This window comes from Gracilinanus agilis, chromosome 5, assembly GCF_016433145.1.
Source record: "Gracilinanus agilis isolate LMUSP501 chromosome 5, AgileGrace, whole genome shotgun sequence".
In the NCBI taxonomy this organism is placed as follows: domain Eukaryota; kingdom Metazoa; phylum Chordata; class Mammalia; order Didelphimorphia; family Didelphidae; genus Gracilinanus; species Gracilinanus agilis.
In genome coordinates, this window is record NC_058134.1 from 204,564,461 (window position 1) to 204,587,662 (window position 23,202).

Below are 23,202 nucleotides of genomic sequence, written 5' to 3' on the forward strand. Positions count from 1 at the left end.
AGATAAAGGAACTGACCCAAGTCCTTGCTTTCTCATCACAGCTGACTAATATCATCCTCTCCATACTGGAAAAAAAAAGTCTGGTACATCTCTACCAAGGTCCTCCTCCCAAGTGTTACACAGTATTTTTTCCAGATTAAAACCAAATGGATGCCCTCCCCCCCATCACTACCCCCCACTAAAAAAAAAATCAAGAAATCAAAGAAACCAATATTGTAAAAAGTTATAGATCGAAAACTAACCCTAAAGGTATTTGGGGAATACTGATCCCAAATGATCAAAATCAGGATAAAATAAAATGATATTAAAAAAAGATACATCATAGGGTACAAAATGCCTCAGAAAGAACATTGCCTGGGGACCCTTACTTAAAATGGTTGGGCCTCCCTGACCTTCCCTCCCATTAAGTCTTCTAGGTCTCTGGACCAGAGGTGGGAGCAAGGTGTGGCTATAAGCAGAAATAGAAGAGGCTGTGTCCCTTGAAAGGGGGAAGGGAAGCGAAGAGGAAGAAGCCTCCAGCAAGGATGGAAGTTGGCCTCCTCTTCTCCATCCTCTTCCCCGGTGGGTCAGGCAAAGTGTCAGTGCGTAGAAGAAGGGCAGGAGGTAAAGGAGAGGTAAGGAGGGATTAGTATCATATTGGAGTTTGCTCTTTTAGCATCTCCCATCACTCTACCTCATCTTCTCCCCATCCCTCCATCTTCTTTGGCAAAGAAACAGATGTGGATGCAGAAAAGTCCCACCCCCCACCCCCAACACACACACACACAACTTCCCACCTCCTGAGGTTCCTTCCCACTCTCCCTACCCACCCTGCCACCCAACAAAGAAGTCTATGGATGATACAAGAAGGGTGAGGGCGTCGATCTGTTGGACAGGATAGGGTTGGATTATACAAAGGAAGGGATGGCAGTCTGGCGTTCAGGAGTCTACAAAAGCACAATTCTTTCCTGGTGTAGAGAGTATGGATGGCACTCCCAGCCAGTCGGCTTAGGCATCATATTTTTTACCAGTCCGATGGATGTGCTGGAAGAGTGTCATGGAGAAGGCCATGCCTAGAATCTGAAAGACAAAATGGAGGATAACCAGAGGTTAGAAGGACTAATTAGAAGTAAGGAACATAGCATCTCATACTGTATACCAAGATAAGGTCAAAGTAGGTATGTGATTTAGGCATGAAGGTTGATATCATGAGCAAATTAGGAAAGCATGGAAAAAAATCTACCCATCAGATCTACGTTAACAAGGGAAGAATTTATGACCAAAAGAGAGAGGATCATAAGAAGTAAAATGCATAATTTTGATCAAATGAAATTAAGAAGCTTTTGTACAAATAAAACCAATTCAATCAAAATTAGAAGGAAAGTGTGAAACTGGGTGGGGGAAATTATGGTATAGCTAGATGGCTTAGTGGATTGAAAGCCAAGCCTAAAGATGGGAGGTCTTGGATTCGAACCTGGCCTCAGTGTGACCCTGTGTGCCCCTAGCTGTGTGACTCTGGGTCAAGTCACTTAGCCCCCACTTTCTAGCCCTAATAGCTCTGCTCTTCTGCCTTGAAATCAATATAGTGTTGATTCTAAGACAGAAAGTAAGAGCTCAAAAAAAATTATGGCAAGTTCCTCTGTCCAAAAAAAGCCTTATTTCTTACATATACTGGAAATGGTGCCAAATTTACAAAAATAACAGTCATTCTCTAATCAATAAATTTCAAAGGTTATATAGAGGCAGTTTACAGAAGAAAAAAATCAAAGCTATCAATAGTCATATGAAAAAACGCTCTAAATTGCTACCAATTAGAGAAATGAAAATTAAAACAACTTGTAGTACAATTCAGATTGTCTATTATGATAAAAAAGGAAAATGATAAATGCTAAAGGGAGTGTGGAAAAATAGACACGAATGCACTATTGGTGAAGTAGTGAACTGGACCAATCATTCTAGGGAACAATTTGCAACTATGTCCAAAGGGTTACAAAACCGTGCATATATCCTTTATCTCAGGGCACTACTAGGCCTAAATCCCAAAGAGAAAAAGAAAAATAAAAGGACTCATACAAACAAAAATATTTATAGCAGCTCTTTTCGTGGTGGCAAAAAACTGGAAATTGAGAAGCTGCCCATCAATTGGGAAATGGCTGAACAAGCTGTGGTATATGCTTTGTGATGGAATACTACTGTGCCATAAGAAATGACAAAGGGGACAGTTTCAGAAAAACTTGGGGAGGCTTATATGAATTGAGACTAAATGATGAGAGCATAACCAGAACACTGTACAAAATAAACAGCAATATTTATAAAGATGATCAACTCAAGGAAACTCTTTCTGTTTCCTTCATGCCAATGGCCTGATCCTGAATTGCTCTCACAAGGCCCTCTCTTCTATAGACAAACTGGCATGATGCAGGTATGTGTCTAAAACATCTTTGGAGACATAAAATTGGTTGAGTTTATAAGGATGTTGCTCATTGAGTGACTTCATTCTGTTCTTGAATCTTAACCATTTTATAGGCTCCATGAAGATAACTCATTTTCAGTTACATTGGACAAATCCAATGGCATATATCAGTTGTCAGCTTTTACTACTGCTTTATGAAGTGAGGTCTGTTCCAAAAGCATTTCCGCAACAATTTAAAATCTGTTTATCATGTACTCTGAGGACATTGATCCTTTTCTTTCTTTTGGGCAAGAAAGTGTTCATTTTTCCATTGCAGCCTTCAGGTGATGAAGCTGGTGTTTCATTAATAGTACAGAGGTTTTTGTCTGGATACCTTCCAGATCCATTATCATCCATTTTACCATGTCAAAAGTATATGTTAAGACTGGTGCCATATAGGTATTAATTGCTCTGTAGGTGTGCTTCCTATTAAGTTTTTCCTTCAGTCTTTGATTCCAGTCAGTCTCTTAACTCACCCAGCCTCTTTATCCTATGTTCAATGATTCTACTTTGGAGAAGACCAAGGAACATGAAAGTATTACCTTCTGCTGGTTGTTTTAATTTGCTAGCTCTGAATTCAATTCATTCTTCCTTATTGTTCACTAAGAATTTTATATTTATTGATTCTAAATAACATCTTTATATATCATTGAGCAAAGTTGCACAAGATGAAGTATCCAGTTAAATGAGCTTTTTGGTGGAGCTATGTATAGGAAATTGATTAATATTGTGTTTTGGTATGGCTCTCTATTTGACTTGGAAGCCAAACAGATGTTTAGGAGTGATGATAATGGATCTAGTACTAATTGACTCTCTAGTAGATACCACCTTTTATATCAATTGTACTTGACACTATATTTGGTGGCATGTTTTAAACAAAGAAAAGTCTAGCATTGTCACTACCATCAATTTCGTATATTTGCAATGCATGACTAAGTCATGAGTGTGGAACTGAGTCAAAGGCTTTGTGATAATCAATGAGAGTAGAAATTTTATGGCACTTTCAAAAGTCTTATTCAATAATCACTGAATTGATAATGAGTTGTTCTTTATACCCCTGAGGATTTTTGGCACCATTTTTTTGCTCCTCAATCAAGATATTGATTTCCTGAAAGTGCTTATAGATTTTTTTGAGAGATACAAGCTGTGAAAGCTTTTTTCAAGTACATAAACATGTAATTGGAGGGGTCACTGGTGTTCTCATCTTTTGGTAATGCCTTTTGTTAAGAATAATGGGATCAGGTTTGCATCAAAGAGAAAGCTGATAAAGCTTTTTATTAGTAATTTTTGTGCCCTACTGTGAAGTGTTTGGGTAAGTATAATATCATCATCTCATCATCCTCTTCTTCCTCAATCATTCAGACCTACAGGTTACTGCTTGGACCACATAGGTATCTCTGTTAATGTGTCTGAAATAGTCATTGTTTTTGGTCCTTTAGAAAAGAAGATTTGGAAATTAACATTCCAAAATAAATGGGAAGAAAAGATAGCCAATGCCCCATAAGTCTACCATACTCCCCAACTCTAGGGTGGAATGAGGGATATGGTGGGTTCAAGGAAACCTATGTCATACCTGCATGATGAGAATGCACATTCCCACTGTGCCCAACACATGTTTGTTGTCATCAAACCATGTCTTTACTTTCTCGTAACAGCCCTGGGAAGAGAGGTCCACATGGGGTCAGGTTACATTAGCTGGCAGCAGGCATAAGATGCCGAGTCCATTCCTCAGTCAAATTGCTCAAATTCTTTCCCCCATCCCCTTACTTTGCTTCTAATGGTACTTCCCTCCATTTCTACTATTCCCAACCCCGCTCCAAGAACTAAATCTCAGAATGTTATTGATGGAAGAGACCTCAGAAATTATCTAATTTATAGATAAAGAAAGCTAGACCCAGAGAGATGAGGTAGCTTTCTACAGGTCACACAATTTAGTAAGCAGAAGAGTTGGGGCTAAAAACCAGGTCAGTACTCTTTCCACTATAATGTTTCATGGCTAGGACCCTACTATATTATACTCTACATGGCTCCATGGCCAACCCTGACTTGGTTCTCTCATATTTTCTTGGGCAAGTTTCTTCTTAATTTCCTTTGGTGTCTAGCCTTACTCCTCTAACTTCAGGCCATGCCCATGATGTCTGCCTTCTACCTCCCTGAACCTGGTCCCAGTCTCATATGGACTATAAAAGGGAACATAAGGCCAATGAGACTGGTCACTTGTATCTTTCTCACCTTAATGTTCCATTTCTCTCTCACTATTTAAGATCTGACCTAGATTCACCCACTAGGAGGAAGGTGAGATTTAAAGAAGTTTTGGGGAGGTTTGATTTCTAGTCCTTACTGTTTTCCACACAAGGGTAGTAGAGTTGCGCCCACAGTCCTGGGAATTCTCCATGCAACAGCGGTCAGGCACTGTATTCTCTCCCAGCACAGGAAACCAGTCTGTGAAGTCAGTGACACCACAGCATCGCATCTACCAAAAGGTGAGTGAAAGAGAGGGAAATTAGAAGACACTGTCACCTACTCTTTTTCTCCTCTTATCCCTTATGCCACCACTAAGGAATACAGAAGTGATCAGTTCCTACACAAGACAAGTTGGTGCCTCTTCCCCTTTCTAGGTCACAGTTTGCCCCAAATGAGAAATGCTGAGTGTTCTCACTGATCTCCTTCCTACAGATAGGAAAAGGATGAAATTAGTCATGCCCATAATGGGGCACTAAGATACTCAAAGCTTTACCTAGAGAGGAGGTGGGTGAGCCTTCCCTCTCTTTTGTATAATTTCTTCTTAATTATCTATGTGCCTATAAGATGCTTTGTGGATTAAATGTGGCAAATTTATAATATTTGGATGGTTCCCCTTGCCAGGCTTCTCCATGCCTCCAGGGCCCATGCTTTGGTAGTAGCAAAGATAGTTCTCTATCTTAGCCTAAGCCCAACATAATCAGGAAGGTTACTGCAAATATATAGCCCATCATACATTCATCCCAAAACTACAAAAATCACTTAGAGCAGAATCACAGAATCTCTGTATTGGAAGGGACTTCGAGAGCACGTCTTCCAACTCTGGTCTATTAGGTTTCTTCTCTGGAACAGCCTTTCCTATCCCTCATTTGAAATCCTCTAATGAGGCAAACTTGACCCCATCCACTTTGACACAGTCCTATTTTTAGGAAGTTTATCCTCACATTGAACCCAAATTTCTCTCTCTACAACTTCCCTCCACTCTTCCTGGACCAGTCTCTCAAATCAAGTTGAACAAATTGTCTTTTCTTACATTTCAACCCTTCAAAAACTCCAAATATAAAGGTCCAGCTTCCCATTTGGACTATCTGGAGTCTTCCTGCCATCCTGGCCATCTTATCAGCAAAGACTATGCATGGGGGTTTCCTAAAACACCTTCATACAGACATATACCTTGGTCCAGTTCTGATCTGAGCAAGCCCCGCTCTCTGTTCCCTCAATCTTGAACATCCTTACAGATTCCCTAATCCAAGCCACAACAGCCTCCACAAAGCAGGCCTTGGACAGCATGCCCAAGGTCAGTGTTTCTCCTTGCTTTGGCTAAAATGTACAAAGTGCTATTTGCTTCCTAAACCATGATACAAATGTCTTGTTGGCCCCCAGAGTAGTCCCCACCCTTCGGAGATCTTTTGGCTTCCCTCCCAGGGTCTCTGGCATTACCTCAGCTTGAATGATGTTCCAGGCATTCTTCAATCCTACGTTATTCTCTGTATTATACAGGAGCAGCCCTTCTTTCAGGTCCTTCTTGGCATTATCATTCACCTGTAGGGAGCAAGGAAAGACCACAGGTGAATGTCACAAGAAGGTAACATAGTCATGACCCAAACTTTGGGTTGAGGCACCATACACAGAATATTAAAGTAGAGAGGCTGAGTCACAAATTTTCTACTGCTTATAGAATTGGGAGAGGAAAGGTACCTTAGATAACATCTATCCCAACCTTCTCATTTGAGAGATAAAACATCCTGAGGCCCCAAAGGGTTAAGTAACTTACCCAAAATCATATGAACATAATAAAGTCGGAAAAACCAGGATTCAAACCAACAGGTTTTAATTCCAAATCCATGGCTTTTCTCTATTTAAAGTTGTCTCTATCCCTTTTTGGGGTCTTGGTTTTCTCCTCTAAAACTGAAGGATTTACAGGCTAATTCTGAGGAACTTAGACAATGAATGCCATCCACCTCCAGTGAAAGAACTGTTAGAGCCAATATGCAGATCAAAGTATGCTATTTTTCACTTTAGTTTATTTGAGTTTTCTATGAGTATTCTCCTGTAACAATAAGGAGGGGGCAGCTGGGTAGCTCACTGGATTGAGAGCCAGATCTCTTAGAGATGGGAGGTCCTAGGTTCAAATCTGGCCTCAGATACTGCCCAGTATGACCCTGGGCAAGTCATTTGACCCCCATTGCCTAGCCTTTACCACTCTTCTGCCTTACAGCCAATACACAGTATTGACTCCAAGATGGAAGGTAAGGATTTAAAAAAGATATTTTTTAAAACCCAATATGGAAATATGTTTCACGTGATAATACAAGTAAAACCTAGACCAAATTGCTTATCAGCTCTGGGAAGGGAAGGACAGCAACAGTTTGATCATTAACTACAGAAAATTTATGTGGAAAATTGTTATTATATGTGATTGGTAAAGTAAAATATCTTTATAAAAAATAAATAAAATTCAATGGTAAAAAAATAAAAATGAAGAATTTAGATGACTTCTAGAGGCCCTTCTTGCTCTCACACTGTATGGTTTTGAAGGGACCCCAGTTGTTTGGTTTTTTAAAAGCCCTGTGGGGGATGAAAACTAAAACCCAACCTGCCACACTCCTGTCCCAACAGCTCACCTTGTCCATGTAGACAAAAAACAGGATGAGTAGGATCAGCTCTGCCAGGAGGATGACCAACAGGACTATGAAAAACTAGAAAAGAAGAAAAGTTCCTACATGACCTTTGGGTACGAAAACAAAAATAGGGATTGCAATGCAAAGGAGTCCGGAGAGCCAACCTAGGGGGCAGGATTCCTAAGAGGAAAATGGAAATCCTTAATCCTGGGAAAGACTGACAATACGGGGGAACAAGAGGCATGGACAATGGATAGAGGCCAGATGACAGAAACCAATTTTGGAGGAAATGGTGCTGTGAAGGAGAGAGATAACTAATTTAGGAAGGGATCAGGGAGTGAACAGGATACAACATTCCAGAAGTACTTTCCTTGGAATCAGATATAAACCTCCAATTGAACAACAAACTAGGAAACAAAAGGTTGAGAAAAGGAGGGAAACATACTTACACTGAGAAGGAGACACTTGTTTTCCTTGATGGCTCCCAGACAGCCCAGGAAGCCGGTCACCATGACAATAGTGCCAATAGCAATGACCAGGTTGGCTGCTGACAGTGAGGGGAAACTGGGAGAAAAGGTGGCAAAGTTTCCCTGGGAGACAGAGAGCCAGATGCCCACCCCTAATAGTCCGCAGCCACACAGCTGTGAAGAGAAAGGAAAAAAGAAAAAGATACTGTTAAGATACATAAAAAATAAAAACTGCTACTGTTCCCACTACTCTGATTACTGCTCTCTGGGACTGAAACAAAGCAAAATTTACTACTGTATCTTCACTACAGCTCTAAAAAACAAAGAAGGGAAAAGATATATTTACAGAGCTAACAGAAAAATAATTTACATTTCTAAGGTATTTTTAAAGCCTTATCTTCTCTCTAAGAATCAATACTAAGTATTCTTCCTAAGGCAGAAGAGTGGGAAGGGCTAGGCAATTGGGGTTAAGTGAGTTGCCCAGGGTCCCACAGCTAGGAAGTGTCTGAAGTTACATCTGAACCCAGGACCTCCCATTTCTAGGCCTGGCTCTCTATCTACTGAGCCACCCTAGCTGCCCCTTCTATAGCATTTAAAAATTTACAAAGAACTCTCCTCACAATAAACCTATGAGGTAGGTAGTGTAAATATCATCATTCCCATTTTATAGGCAAGAAAATTGAGCTTAGAAGTAAGTGAAGTCACTTACACAAAGTCATACAATGAGTAAGTGTTAGTAAATAGGACTTGATCTTGGACCTATTGGCCCCAAGTCCAGCATGTTTCCTAATGGTATCATTCACTAAATATTCAAAACTCTTGGATTCTAATCAAAATCCCCACAAATTCCTCCATCCATCCATGGTTAAATAACCCACCGAACCTTCCTATACCTAATTTTCCAAATCTGTAAAAGGAGATAATGGCATTATGATTATAGGGATAACAGTTCAGAAAAAAATACTAAAAATAAACTTAAAGGGCTAACCAGAGAAGAGCGAAAGTAAGGTACAGAGCTAGAAAGCAGAGACTTATTCCTAGATAACTCTGATGACTAGCTGATGCTCTAGGCCCAAATAATCAATCAGTGCAGTGGCAATTAATCTAACTAAACAGGACAGCATCATCTGCCTGCAAAATATTTCTCCTGAATAGTTCTTTCCAGGTTGCCATTGCTACCAATTTCACCCTAAAAAGATTTGATGAGTCTCCATTTTATGAAATAACTGAATCTCAGAATTGGAATGGACATGAGGCCATCTACAGTCAAAGCCACATCCAAACTAAAATTCCCTCTACAATTTACCTGTCAAGTAATCATCCATTTTCTACCCCAAGACCTCCAAGATGAGGGAGCTCACTTGGCAGGTGCCAATCACTTACAGATCCTGCTGTACCTAAGACAAAGACTCATCATCACAGACCAGTTCTTGAACAGAGTGCTCAGACCCTGGGCTGATTCAGTAATATCCATAGATACATAAGGCACTCTTAAGAAAAAACATAGCACAGGCTCTCCTGGATGCTTCTCCAGAACTTGACCATAGCAGCAAGAAACTCATAATGTGGGAAGAGGGAACATGCATGAAGGAAAACATCCAGGTAAGTCAAGCGATCACAGCTAAGCCACCTTATTACAGGGAGAGTGGTATCTGATTCTTCTCTCACCTTGATTAGGCAGCATTGGCAACATAGAAAGGCCTAGGATTAAACACACAAGCAATAGTTTTGCTTTGTTTTTGTAAACCCTTATTTTCTATCTTAGTATCAATTCTAAGATAGAAGAGTAGGAAGGGCTAGGCAATTGGCATTAGGTGACTTGCTCAGGGTCACAAAGCTAGGAAGTGTCTGAATTTTTTGAACCCCAGGTCCTCCCAACTCCAGGCCTGGCACTCTATTCAACTGAGCCACCTAGCTGCCCCATGCACAAGCAATAGTTATACTGGCTGGTAACCTACAGACATAAGTGGACAGACCTGTTACCTTCTTGCCTCCATGCCTTTCTCCACTAGTCCAATACCTTAATAAGGCAGCCTATTTAATTGTCAGTCTCAATAAAACAAAAATCTGTTCCCTTCCCCATAATTTCTACCTCATTTTCCCCTCTCGGTTGAAAGTAGATAACAAGGGCAACCAGGTAGGTGGTTCAGGGGATATAGAATCAGACCTGGAGATAGGAGGTCCTAGGTTCAAATCTGTTCAAAGCCAGTCACTTAACCCCTATTGCCTTAAACTGATAATTGTAGCATTTTAAGACAGAAGGTAAGAAAAAGGAAGGAAGGAAGGAAGGAAGGAAGGAAGGAAGGAAGGAAGGAAGGAAGGAAGGAAGGAAGAAGCTAAAGCTGGCCTCATAGCCAGGAAGACCTATGTCCACGTGCTGCCTCTGACACAAACTGCCTGTGTCATCCTGAACAAATCACTTAAACTCTTGGTATCCCCAGGCATTTCTCTAAGACTTAAAAGTTGTAGAAAAAGTACTAACTGGCAATGGTAGAGATTTTTATCATCTGGTAGTTCCCTATACCAATGAAATCACAGTTTCTTGTCTTTTTCCTTCTTAAGCAACAAAGAATAAATCTATGACTTTTCCACAATTAAGACTTTCAGCTATCTGAACATGGCAATCATGATCTCCAAGACTTCTACAGGCAAAACAGCTTAGCTCTCCACTTCCTCAGATCTTTCCTCGTGGAACAAACCTCTGATCAGAATGTTAGTTTGGCAGTATCCCCCTTACTGTGAGGCCAGTCCAGATTAAGATCAGTTTCCTCTAGAGCTAACCAAAACCTTCCTCTTAAAATAAGGGGCCTGGAAATGAACACAGGACTGCAGCTGTGGTCAGGCACAATATAAGGTCAGCATGGGGTGGGACAATGTGCTTCTCTGAATACCTCCTGGGAAGGAATTCTTTCATTTTATTTTTTTAAGCAGCCTATCTAACAGCCACTTGTGGGAAAAAAAGGAAAGCTATTTGCCACATGCACTACCTATATACATGTCCAATTTTGCCAAGAGGCAAGGAGGATATAAATATACAATAAGTTCTTCAACTAATCAGAATCTCAGACTCATAAGGAAATGTCAGTCTTCAACCTGGCTTTACTCCATGTTAATACTTGCCCTGTATTTCATACACTAAACAATGGATTCTTAACCTTTTTTGGTGACATGGACACGTTTAACGGTCTGGATGATAAATCCCTTTCTAGAATAGTATTTTTTAAATTCATAACTAAAGTGCTAAATTGCAGTTGGAAGTTAACAAAAATCTAATGTAATTTTCCCCCAACTAAATTCATAGGCCCCTTGGGGATCTGTGGACCCCAGATTAAGAACCCCTACTCTAGAGGGTCAGGCTTAAGGACCAGCTTAAAGGACCATTAGGAGACTATGTCTGACTCTTCTATCCAACAAGGAATATCTCCTGAGAACCTTCTACAGATATCAGGTTACTTTATTCCTAGGAGCTTATCATTTAAAAGGAGGGATAAAAGGCACTTCCAAGATTCCAAAGGATCTATCTATGATCCTTCCACTAGTGTAGCACATGCCAACTTATCCTGTGCAATTCAGATCCCCTCTTAAACCTTCCATAGAGGATCTAGTCAATGAAATCAAGACTTTCCTTTTTTTCCACAGGAAGACAGTTAATAATACAATGAGATATTAAAAGTGCCAAATGATTAGACTAGTTACTAAGAGCTAAAGGAAGCCGGAGAAGGAAAGAGCACTGCAGAGGAGGAATTATTTCCCAGAGTCAGGGGAACTTAAGACTACCTCAAAAGACAGGTAAAATTTTAACAGAAGAAAGAGGGATTTCAGGAATTATGAACAGTATTACCAAAAACATGGAGGTGGGAAGAAGCAAGATGTGTTTGGAAAAGAGTAAACAGACCAAGTGTGCCCAGATGTTGAACTTGCTGCAAGGACTGATTCAAGAGAGATAGGGCCTTTGCCTAGATTCAGTAGCTCCCTGATAAGGACTAAAGACCTGGCCTTCTGGAATTGGCTTACTTCCTTATTTCCCATGCTAAGGCAATTCTGGAACAGCAGCAAACAAAAGACCCACTACAGGCTACTTTCAACCCTTCTCTAATAATAATTTAAAAGAAGAAATGGATATAATAACAATAATAAGAATAAAACAAATAGTTGAATCATGTAGATTTGCTTGTGGAAACTGTGAGGTTTATGATGATGACAAAATAGCACCACATTGCTGACACTAGGAATCACAGGAAGGTCACTCTTAAGAAATCCAGATTAAGTGACCTGTCAATTTTGCAAGGAATTGGCAGAAACTGTGGACCACATCATTGGGGACTGTAAAAATTTTAGCAGCTACCTCACAAGACGTGACCTAGAACTGGGGCTAGATATACATCAGAAGTTTGCTATCTTTGATGGACTGATAGACAACAAATGTTCATGCTATAAATACAGATCTCAAAATATCTTTTGAGAATGCAACCAATAAACTGTATTGAACCTGGACCAGTACCACAGACCAAACTGTTGCTTACAATCACCTGGATGTAACAAAGATTCATAAGAACAAGGTTTTTAATAGATGTCACAATGCCAAATTTTCTTAATTTCCCAGGAACATGGAAGCAAAAGCTTTCAAAATATAGTAAAAGAGATACAATGTCATCCCCATTCTCTGCTACTGCAATTGTACCAAGAGAGCTTCTGATGAGCTTACAGAGGACAAAATTGCACCCTGATAACATTTATTCAACTATAAAAGACAGTTAATTTTTTTCCATATGTTCAATATTCTAGGAGGAACAGGCCATCACCAACATAGAAGAATATGGCAAGAAGAGAAGAAGTACTTTAGGTAGCAAGAGTGAAAGATGATGGACAAGCGGATATCCAGAGAGCTCTGCTAATACTCTTGAAATATGGGAGTGGGGAAGATTGAGGGAAGTTTCCAGCACATTGAGTTGACCTCCTGTAGTGAACCTTTGGGTGTCAAAGAGGATAGGCAGGCATCAATAGGTTTCAATTTGTTATCAATGGAAAGAATGCCTGCATTGAACAGAACAGAGATGTACTTTGAGAGTGCAAATATAAAAGAATGCAAGCAGGAGAGCAATGAAATCAGGAGCCTAGGGTTAAAAAAAAACAGTATTGAAAATTTATATAGAGCTTTGGTGTTTATAAAACGCTCATCTCACAGTCCTATGAGATAGGTAGCCAGAGTACTATCATCTCCATTTTATAGGTAAGAACTGAGAAACAGAGATTAGGCCAACTCATCAAAAGTCACAGCAGGGAGGGCAGCTTGGTATAACAGAATGAGCACTGATTTTAAATTACAAGATGTGGTTTTGATCTTGGTTTTGATATGTATCTGGTACAAGTCCCTTCCAATTTCTGCTATTCTCCTTCCTGCTCTATAAAATTAAGGGGTTGAACTAGATGAAAGATTGAACTACATGAATCAATTAATCAATGAAAAATCATTTAGTAAGTGCTTGCTGTGTACAAAGCACTGTGCTAAATGCTGAGCAGGACCTGAACCTAATCTTCCTAAAGCCAACACTCTATCTACTATGCAAGACTGCTAATAAAATCATTTAATTTTCTAATGTTGAACTATGTAACAGTGCAATGGATTTAATGTGCCAAGAACTTCCTTTTCTGGGTTTTCATTAGTTGTGGCTACTAAAATGAGGGCTATAGCACCTGTTGCCAAACAGAAGAGTTTGTATTCTACCCTAGAAGTAATAAGGAGCCACTGGAATTTTTTGAGCAGGAGAGTAATTACAAGATCAGACTTGTGCTTTAGGAATACCTCTGGTAGTTCTGTGAAGCTCCGGTAGATGAGAAGAGAGACTGAAACCAGTAAGACCAATAAAGAAGCAACTGCAATAGTTCAAACAGGAAGTGATAAAAGCCCAAGCTAAGATTATGTGTGTGAAATGGAAAGAAGGGAGTGGAGGTAGAATTGACTGGCTATGTGAAGTTTTTTAAGTTATTGGCCCTATCTTACTTCATCATTGTGTCCCTCATACTTAGGAGAGTAGACAAAGGTTTTTGTTTAATGGAAGTCCTCTAACAATGGAGACAGGAGCAGGCTGAGCAGGGTAGTATCCTTTCAACAGCCACCTGGTGGCACTCCTGGTTGGTTCACAAATGACAGAAGTTTGGAAGAGGATGTGGTTTCAATTCTCTCCCCCAATCACTCCCTTCCACAATATGGTCAGTTCTTATTCTGCCATTTCAATTTTTTTTTCATTAATCATACTACAGAAAATCCATGTTTCTCAGGCTGAAGATTTATAGCTCTGCGATACAGGCTCTGAAATGAATAGGGAATAAAAAGAGAGCTGCTTCAGAATTGTAGGCTAACTGTCTCATATTCCTCTCCCAATGGACAGGGTAGAAAGTACTCCCCAGTTGGTCTCTTGGCTTCCTTACGTGGACTACTAGGCAGAGCTTCCCAGAACTCAAATCACCATTCCTGCTGTTCAATCTGTTTCTATCCCTGGAAAAGTACAGGTTCCGCATTTCCCCTCTCTTCCCCTTAGACTATTACAACTCCATCTCCCTGTCTGAAATCTTTGCCCCTTTGCCTCCAGTTGAATGTATCTAATTTATTATCCTTCATGCTGGCACCAGTGCATAAATCCCAAAATGCCATCCAAATGTTGAAAAAAACTTCAATATTCCTTATTACCTACTGGGTAAAATTCCAGTTCTGCCTGCCATTCAAGTCCCTTGATCTACCAGGCTTATCTCATACTTCTCCTTCTCATGAACTTTTCCTGTGGTCAAACTGCACTGTCCCCTATCCCTCCAACACACATTGTAAGAAGACCTGGACAGAATCTGGAGTCAGGAAACATGGGTTTAAGTCTTGACTGTCATTCATTAGCTGAATGACCTCAAGTAAATCGCTTTGTACTTCAGTTTACTCAAAAGGAAAATGAGTGTGAAACCAGATGAGCCCCAAGGGTCCTTCTAGCTCTAAGGTGCTATGATTCTATATCTCTTTTCCTATCTCCATGCTTTCTCCTATGCCTGGAATGTCTTTCTCTCTCTTGACCTACTGAATTCCTATTTATCTTTTAAAGTCCATCTCAAATAACTCTTCCAACCCAGCCTGCCTCTCACATATCTTTACAAACCACTTTGTACTCCTCTGATGTACTTATGTTCTATATTAAATAATTTCCTTTGATTGGCAATCTGGACAGGCTACAAAAGGCCCTTGGACAGCTCATCCATGTTACCCAAATTGGAAATGCCCAGACTAGCCCAGGTTGCATAGGGTATTTGTCTAATTTCCTCATATAGACTAGAAGTTTTGGAAAGACAAGGAAATATCTTAGCTGAACTTTGTATCTACCCCAGTGCTCTGCAAACCATAGTACTTAATAAATGTTCTTGATGCTCAATTCCCCCAAAGTGACTCAAGTTCTCAAGAAACTTCCTTTTGGGAAAATTTCACCCTAGCTATAACTATTTGCCAAGCCACTCTTAACCTTATATCTTAGTCCTTCAAGAGGCATGTGCGGTATGACAGACACAGAAACCCTAGATTCAAGTTCCAACTTCCCTTCTTAATAGTTTTATGAGATTGGGAAAATCATGTCACCATTCTGAGCCTTGGTTTCCTCATCTATAAAATGAAGAAAACAGTTTTACTGCCTAGTTCACAAAGTTTTTGTTAGGATCAAATGAGATAATGTATGTTAAGTACTTTATGAATCCTAAAGCATTACATAGGAATCCTTTATTATTTATCCCTCAAGCTCTTTGACTATGACAGCCCCACTATCCTTCTACCCCAATTGGTGTAATAGATAACAAAGATGTGAATTTATCACATTCCCTTCAAAATGCATTCCCACTCTCCCAAACCAGAAATATTGGGAGTCATTTTTGACTTTGACTATTTCCTAAATCCAATGTTACTCAGAACCGAGTCCCCGAAAAGTCTCATACCTATTCACAGGGTCACAGAATCTCACTATTGGAAAGGGCATCTGAGGACATTCATTTCAAACCATAACTATACAAGAATCCCAGGCCATCCCCAACATATCCAATAAGTGGCTGTATGTTTGAAGGCATTTAAGGATGTCCCCACTTCCAGAGAAAAACCATTCCATTTTTGGATGGTTTTAATGGACAGGAAGTTTTTCCTTATATCAAAACTAAATGTCCTACCCACTCCTCCTACTTCTGCCTTTGTGGTCAAAGAGAACAAATCAAAACCATTCTTCTAAATGGCAGTATATCCCAAGGCTTTAGAGTTGAAAGATGTTAGCAAGGTTCTCCTGCCTACTGAATATTTCTAACTGAATGTATTGTAGGCATCACAACAACCAATATTTATTAAGTACCTACTATAGGCCAGGCACTGTACTAGGCATGGGGGTATAAATACAAAGAATGAAATAATCTCTCTTAATCAAGAAATTTATGTTCTAATGGGGAAAACAACATGGAAATGCATAGATATGAAGAAGCTAAATGTAAAGAGAATAAAACATACATATAATAGTTAGGGAGAGAAGGCACTAGTAATTGAGGAAATCAGGAAAGGCTTCATGTAGAGTGGTGCTTGAATTGTGTCTTAAAAAAAGAGAGGAATTCTGTGGGGTTGAGGTGAGGAAAGAGTATATTCTAGGCAGAGCAGCATACCACAAAAACACATAGCTAAATTGCCATGTGTGAGGAATAGAAAGAAAAACAGCTTAGCAGAGTATAGGACAAGAAGCAACATATTAAGACTGGCAAGAAAAGTCGCAGACTCTTTAAAAGTTAAATGGGGGACAGTAGGTGGCTCAGTGGAGAGAGAACCAGGTCTGGAAATAGAAGGTATTAGGGTTCAAATCTGACCTCAGACAATTCCTACTGTGTGACGTTGGGCAAATCACATAACCCCAGCTGCCTACCCCTAACCACTTTACAGCCTTGGAACCAATACTTAGTATTGATTCTAAGATAGAAAGTAAGTGTTGTGTTGTTTTGTTTTGTTTTTAAGTTTCAAAAGAGAAGTTTATATTTTATCCTAGAAACAATGGAGAACCACTTGAGTTTACTAGTGACACAATTGGAATTAGCTTAAGGAAAATCACACTGCCTGCTGTAAGGAGAACAGTCTGAAGTAGGGAAAGATTAGAGGCAGAAGACCAATTAGGAAGCCACTGTAGTAGCCTACGTGAGAAGTGAAGAGGGCCTAAAGTTATGGTTTTCTCTACGTAGAGACACAAAGTCAGATCCAAGAGACATTGTGAAGGTTAAAAAATGGCAAGACTTGGCACCTAATTAGAGATGTGGGTAGAGCATGATGAGAAGGCAAGGGTATCATTTTCAGCATGTGGATGAGTGGTGGTGTGTTTATCAGGAAAAAAAAAAGAAAAGTCTGAAAGAAGGGCAAAATTTATGGAGGAACATTATTTTTTTGAAATTATGAATTTGAGATACTACTAGGAAATCCAATTTCAAATGTCCAACAATTAGTTGGTGACATGGAAGAGAAACACAGGGGAAAGAGTAGGGCTGGATATAGAGATCTAAGAGACATCTACATAGAGATGATAATTGAACCCATGGGAGCTTTTGAGATCACAAAGAGGATGAAGAAAGAGACTAGAAGAGGTCCCAAGAGCATGTGGGAATACTTATAATTAGAAAATGTAATATGGATGATGTGACAGCAAAGGAGACTGAGGGCAGATGGTTAGAAGGACAAAGGTAGAAGAAAGAATATTGTCACAAAATCCCAAAGAGGAAAGAGTAGCCAGAAAGAGAGTATCCCAGTACCAGATACAGTAGGGCAAGTAGGACAAGAACTGAGAAAAAAACCAGATTTGACAAATAAGAGATCTATAATTTTGGAGAGGGCAGTTTAAGGGGAGTGAGGAGGTTAGAATGAAAGGAAAGGAACAAGTAGATAGAGCTTTTTTCCAGGAACATGACAGAAAAATGAAGGAAAGATATAGGGCAATAGCTTGAATGAATGGTGGGATGCTTTCTATAGCATCACATGGCCTCCTCACAGAAATCTTAAGTGTTCTCTTTCAAAGAAAAAAAAATATCTTCCTTATCTTTTAGAAAACTTTACTTTATAAGGAAAGACTATTAAGAAGGTGTTTTGTTTTGTTTTGGTTTTTTTTTTTCAGAAAAAAACCTATCCCTTCTGATCTTAGGAGTCAATTAATTTTAAAGAATTCTTTGGAATAGCACTCAGAATCCCAGGCCTTCAAAGTTTCATAGTTTTTCTCTTGGCTTTCTTTCTAGCACATTTCCTTTTAAAACAAACAAAAACAACTCCAGGACAAAACACACACACACACACACACACACACACACACACACACACACACACACACCACACACGCATGCACTAACCCTCAAACTCTTAAAGAGTTTAAAGGAAATATTGAGTAACAAATGCAAGCGTTTGCATTCTGGTGTGTCGGCCTCATCTTTCGTTCTCCTTTTCTTTTTTCTGTTGAGTAAGCAAAATGTATTCTCAGGATCTCATATGAAAATGTGTCATAATTGTTTCTTTTTGCTATTGTCAATATGTTTCCATTCTATTCCCTGGACTCTATTCTTGCCTTCTCTGCATGATAATTCAACACTTTAGAGGCATTTTCTATTTGCCTTTTTTAAAGTGTGCTTGTATTATCTTTCTTTTTCTCTTTTCAAATTTTGGTTTACAGTGCAGTGGGTTGTAGCACTATGTGAGGGGGCATCTGGTCCATATCTATGATCATCTGGACTTAAGGCTAAAAAAATGCTTTTTCCTCAAAGCCCTGTTAGGTTAGGTGAAGTAGAAAGTATATGCTTTATTATAACCATTTTTTAAAGAAAATTAAGACTTTAAAGAAGTTAAATATGTTGCCAAAGGTCGCACTGCTAGAGCTCCAATACAAGTCACCTGACTTCCAGATTCAATGCCTTTCCCACTATAAGATATTCTCTCTCTCTCTCTCTCTCTCTCTCTCTCTCTCTCTCTCTCTCTCNTCTCTCCCAAAGGCATGTTCAAAAGTTCCTGTTCACTTCATGTTTCAAGGAACTGTCCAATGACCCTGCTGACATCCAAGTTTCAAAAACATCTAAGCTACTGATTCAAAAATACTTGGTTCAGGCCCATGTGCTATTTTTTAAGTGATCGGTGCTGCTGACTTAATAGATCAACCCAACCTAAAATCTGTGCAGCTTTTTCCATCTCTGTGCTTTGTGGTCTCATGACTGTGAATTTGCATAGGGTCTACCTAGAACACATTTCCTCCAAGCCTCAGACTGTTAAAATACCTCTTTTCTATTAAGATCTAACTCAGGTGCCACTTCTTCCATGAGGTTTTCCATGACCTCCCCCCTTCCTTCTTCCATCTTGGTATCAAACTTTAAAGGCTCTCTTGAGTCTCTTCCTACTTGCCTGAGTGCTCCTCAGGCTCCTTTGAGAATTCACCTACCTCATTTCTCCTTAGGATATAGCATGTGTTTGCTAAGATTCTGTCTTAATTCCTCTTTTCTCTATAGACTCTCTCCCTTGGTGGTCAGCTCACATGGGTTCATTATCATTTCTATGCATATGACTCCCAGAAATATAAAGAACTCTAATATGTCTCCTGTGGAAACTCCACATCACTAACTGCTTGCTGGACATCTCTAGTTAGAGATCTACTGACATTTCAAATTCAGCGTGTACCAAATTGAATTATCTCCTCACTTACTCCTTTCCTTTCTCTACACTTGGCTATTTCTATGGAGGGCACCATTATTTTTCTAGTCATTCAAGCTGGGACTAATCTGTTTCTTCCCCTCTATTTCACCTCCACATTCAAATCATTTGTCAAGCCCTGTAGATTTGTCTCTCTCCTTTCTTTCCATTCACACATAGCCATCACCCTAATTCAGACCCTCATCATTTGGATAAGCAATCTTGTTCAAATGGGTTTCCAGTCTCTTCTCTCTCCAACCCATCTTTTACAAAAATAATCTTTCTTGGGCATAGTTCTGAATATATTGTTCTTCTGTCCAGTCCCTGGAGACATCATCCCAGGTAAGCCCTGTGGTACTGACTGATCCCTTTTCCACAAGCATAACAGAGCCCATCACTGGCTCAGTATCTAGTATGGGTTCTGTAGCCATTATTGAGGGGGAAGAATCACTGTGGAGGTCCATTTTTTTTGCCAGCACTAAAATCAATTCACTGAGCCACCTAGTTTCCCCTAAAGGACTCTTTTTTTTAACCCTTACTTTCTGTCTTAGTAACAATTCTAGGCAATTGGGGTTAACAGGCTTGCCCAGGATCACCTGGCTAAGAAGTATCTGAGATCATATTTGAACCCAAGACCTCCTGTCTCCAAGCCTGGTTCTCTAACCACTGAGCAACCTTGCTGTCCCTACTTGGTAACTTCTTTTGTGGATGTTGGAGCTACTGAAGAACCAGAAAACAAAGTTCCTTCTACCAAAGTCTTTGGCATTGTCAAATGGTCAGTCTCAGAAATAAAAATGATTATCAGTAGAAATGACATGAGAGAAGATGCCACTACGCCCTAAATTCTGTGGGACTTTTCTGTCTTATTATAACTGAAACCTTCTACGTGTGTTGTCTGCCCCACCACACCCCCACGTGACTAAGAGTTCCTTGAGAGCAGGGACTACCTTGCTTTTCTACTCATACATCCCCAGTGCTCTGAACAGAGTAAATGTTTAATAAATGCTTTTTCATTCATAATCATTCATTCATCTGCTCAGGTTTTCAGTTGGTCCTTTTTGTTCCTGGGATGAAATCTCAATTTCTCAGGCAGGATATAAAGCCCTTTGCATACTAGCTCCAGTCTACCTTTTCAGACTTACTTCCTATTGTTCTCCTTCACACATTCTCTACTTCTGTCACCAGTTACTCTAGTCACAATTCCTATCCCCTGTGCCTGGAATGCACTCCCTCTTCACCTCAGTTTTTCAGGATCCATAGCTTCCTACAGGGCTCAGGAAGGAGGCTTTTATATTCTATCCTTTGGGGCGAGAGTGCTGCTCTCCCTGGACCAGAGAAGCAAATGCTGAGGCAACAGCCCTGATGTCAGTGGCAGCCCTCACCAATCTGGGTTATGCATCTTGATGGAGGGCTACGGTATTGTTGCAGGGAGTCAGGACAGAGTCGGACAATAAGTTCTCAGGGGAGAAGACCTAGAAATAGTAATAGCTAACATTTATATAGTGCTGACTATGGGCCACGGTCTGTGCTAAGTGCTTTAAAATTATTATCTCATTTGATCCTCACCACAAGCCTGGTAGGCAGATGCTATTATGATCCTCATTTTATAGAGGAGGAAACCTAGGCACAGAAATTAAGTGACTTACCCAGGATCACACAGTTATTAAGTGTCTGAGGCAAGATTCAAATTCAAGTCTTCCTGATTCCAAGTCTTCCACTCGAACAATTGCCACCCAGATGTCCCAAATAAGCATTTCTGCTTCAAATTTTTCTAAAGCAGTGCTTCCAACTGGGATTGCTACATTAAATCTCACTGTATTACTTGCTTTGTCAAACATGATGATAATAATGCATAATTTCAACTGTCATTCTGTTTCCCATTCTTTGGTCATTTCCCTGCAGTGTCTAGAAAGTACCCCAGGGTTCGCATCTCTGGTATTACTTGTCTCTGGAAGCATGGCTAAAATTGCCCCCAAGGATATAAAATTGCTATAAAGGAAGAAAGTTTCTTTAATGACTGTCCCCCTTTCTGAGAAAGCTGTGATCTAAACAGGCATTTGGGAATGAGAGAGATGAGCTGATCAACGCTGGCCTTCTGTGACTTGGACATTTGTGTCACTGTGGCACCTACAGAGATAGGGACCCCCTCCCTCTACACAATCTGCTTAGCTTTCTGCTGATCTTAATTTATTGATTAAAATTTGTTTTATGGTCCAAAAGCCCAGACACCAGTAGTTCCCTGCCAAAAGATTGCATGCTGCTGAATGGAGGAGAGAGTCACCTCCCTCAAATGGGAGGCTGGGGAGTTGTGAGAGCACAGAGCGTGTAAAGCATGTCTGTGAGTGCGTGTCCTGCCTCATCTTTGAATTGTCAGGAGACCCAGAGAGAGTTGTAAGAAACCATTATCCAAAGTATTCACTGCTGCTGGTGCTAGCCAAGGGGAGGAGAGGCAGCTTGGTCTGTAACACAGCCTTTCAATCTCTCGCTGGCCCTGACCCTCTTTGGGCCACTCTTTTATGTCCACTTTGCCAAATCGCAAGAATCCAGGAATAACTGACGCTTTCCCTGACCAACCATCTAGCATTCTTCTTCTCTTCTGCAGTCCTACACAGACCCTTAAGAATCTGTGCCCAATTATTCAACAAAAATTCAGATTAGTACTTATTCAGTTCCTAATACTCTGCATAAAGGCAATGTACTAGATGTTCACCTGGGTATGTGATTTATATTTTGTCTTCTTTTCCCCCTAGTGAAAATGGGGTCTAGTCTGGGTTCAACCATGTACTATGGGACCATAGGCAAGTCATTTGCCCTCTCGAAGTCTCAGTTCCCTCATCTGTAAAATGAAGAGATTGGGCAAGATGGTCTCTTCCAGGTCTAAACATACTATAAGCCTTAATTTCATACCTTTATAGAACCAAGGCATAGGACCCATATGCAGTTCTGTAAGGAGAATAATGAGATCTTGCCTGGCACAGGGTAGGGTTCCTAAGTTGCAGCTTAAGTCAGTGTGGTTGGTGACTATTCCTGGCAAAGTGAACTGATCTTAGCTTGTCCATATCCCCCTTAAGTATGCGAGAAATGCCAAAATCCTGGCGTGGGCAGACGAGGCTCCCAGCTGGCATTATAAATAATCAGGCTGTGGGCATAGAATCCCTAGAGAGAAGAAAAAGTATGTGTTGGCAGCGTGAAAGTGTCTGTGTGTGGGTGGATAACTTGAGGTCTCAGAGGTCAGAGATGGACATACTAGAGTCAAACACACACTTTTCTGATATCTATGTACATAATTATAGATTTCTAGCCACTAAACTCCCCTCTAACCCTGCCTTCCTCACCACTGGCATGTTATTAAAGAACCTTTCACCAAGTGCCAGGAGGGACTCAGGGAAAAGGCAGCACCACTCAGTGGAACGGGCTTCAAACAGGCAATCACAGGCCCAGGGGTCTTTCTAATCTCAACCACACTTCACGTCATCAATATGTGACCTTGAATAAATAAATCACTTAGCCATTCTGCGCCTCAATTTTCCCATGAGCTAAGTTGGGGAGAAGAAGCCTTGCACATTCACAATCTGTCAAGGCGACAATGAGGATGGATGGATTAGGGTTTCTGAAGTAATTTGAGACTCATGGAAGAAAGATGAGATAAGAATTCAAGATATTCTTGTTGCTGCAACCACTGTGTTTTCCAAGGAGTCTGGCTAATAGCGTGGCATCTCCTAGTGCAGCATTTTAATTTCTATTTCA

The 23,202-nt window shown here is 40.2% G+C and overlaps 1 protein-coding gene across 1 annotated transcript in view; it reads right to left on the reverse strand.

Annotated features, from left to right (window-relative positions):
- Nucleotides 1-844: 844 nt before the first annotated feature.
- TSPAN9 (tetraspanin 9) overlaps nucleotides 845-23,202 on the reverse strand; it is a 110,443-nt gene continuing 88,085 nt past the window's right edge. Inside the window, exons 2-7 of the mRNA XM_044677567.1 lie at nucleotides 7,743-7,934; nucleotides 7,297-7,371; nucleotides 6,113-6,214; nucleotides 4,773-4,904; nucleotides 4,005-4,088; nucleotides 845-1,059 (exon numbers count right to left, since the gene is read on the reverse strand). Coding sequence (XP_044533502.1) covers nucleotides 988-1,059; nucleotides 4,005-4,088; nucleotides 4,773-4,904; nucleotides 6,113-6,214; nucleotides 7,297-7,371; nucleotides 7,743-7,934 — 657 coding nt within the window. The 3' untranslated portion in view covers nucleotides 845-987. The remainder of the gene's footprint in view (nucleotides 1,060-4,004; nucleotides 4,089-4,772; nucleotides 4,905-6,112; nucleotides 6,215-7,296; nucleotides 7,372-7,742; nucleotides 7,935-23,202) is intronic.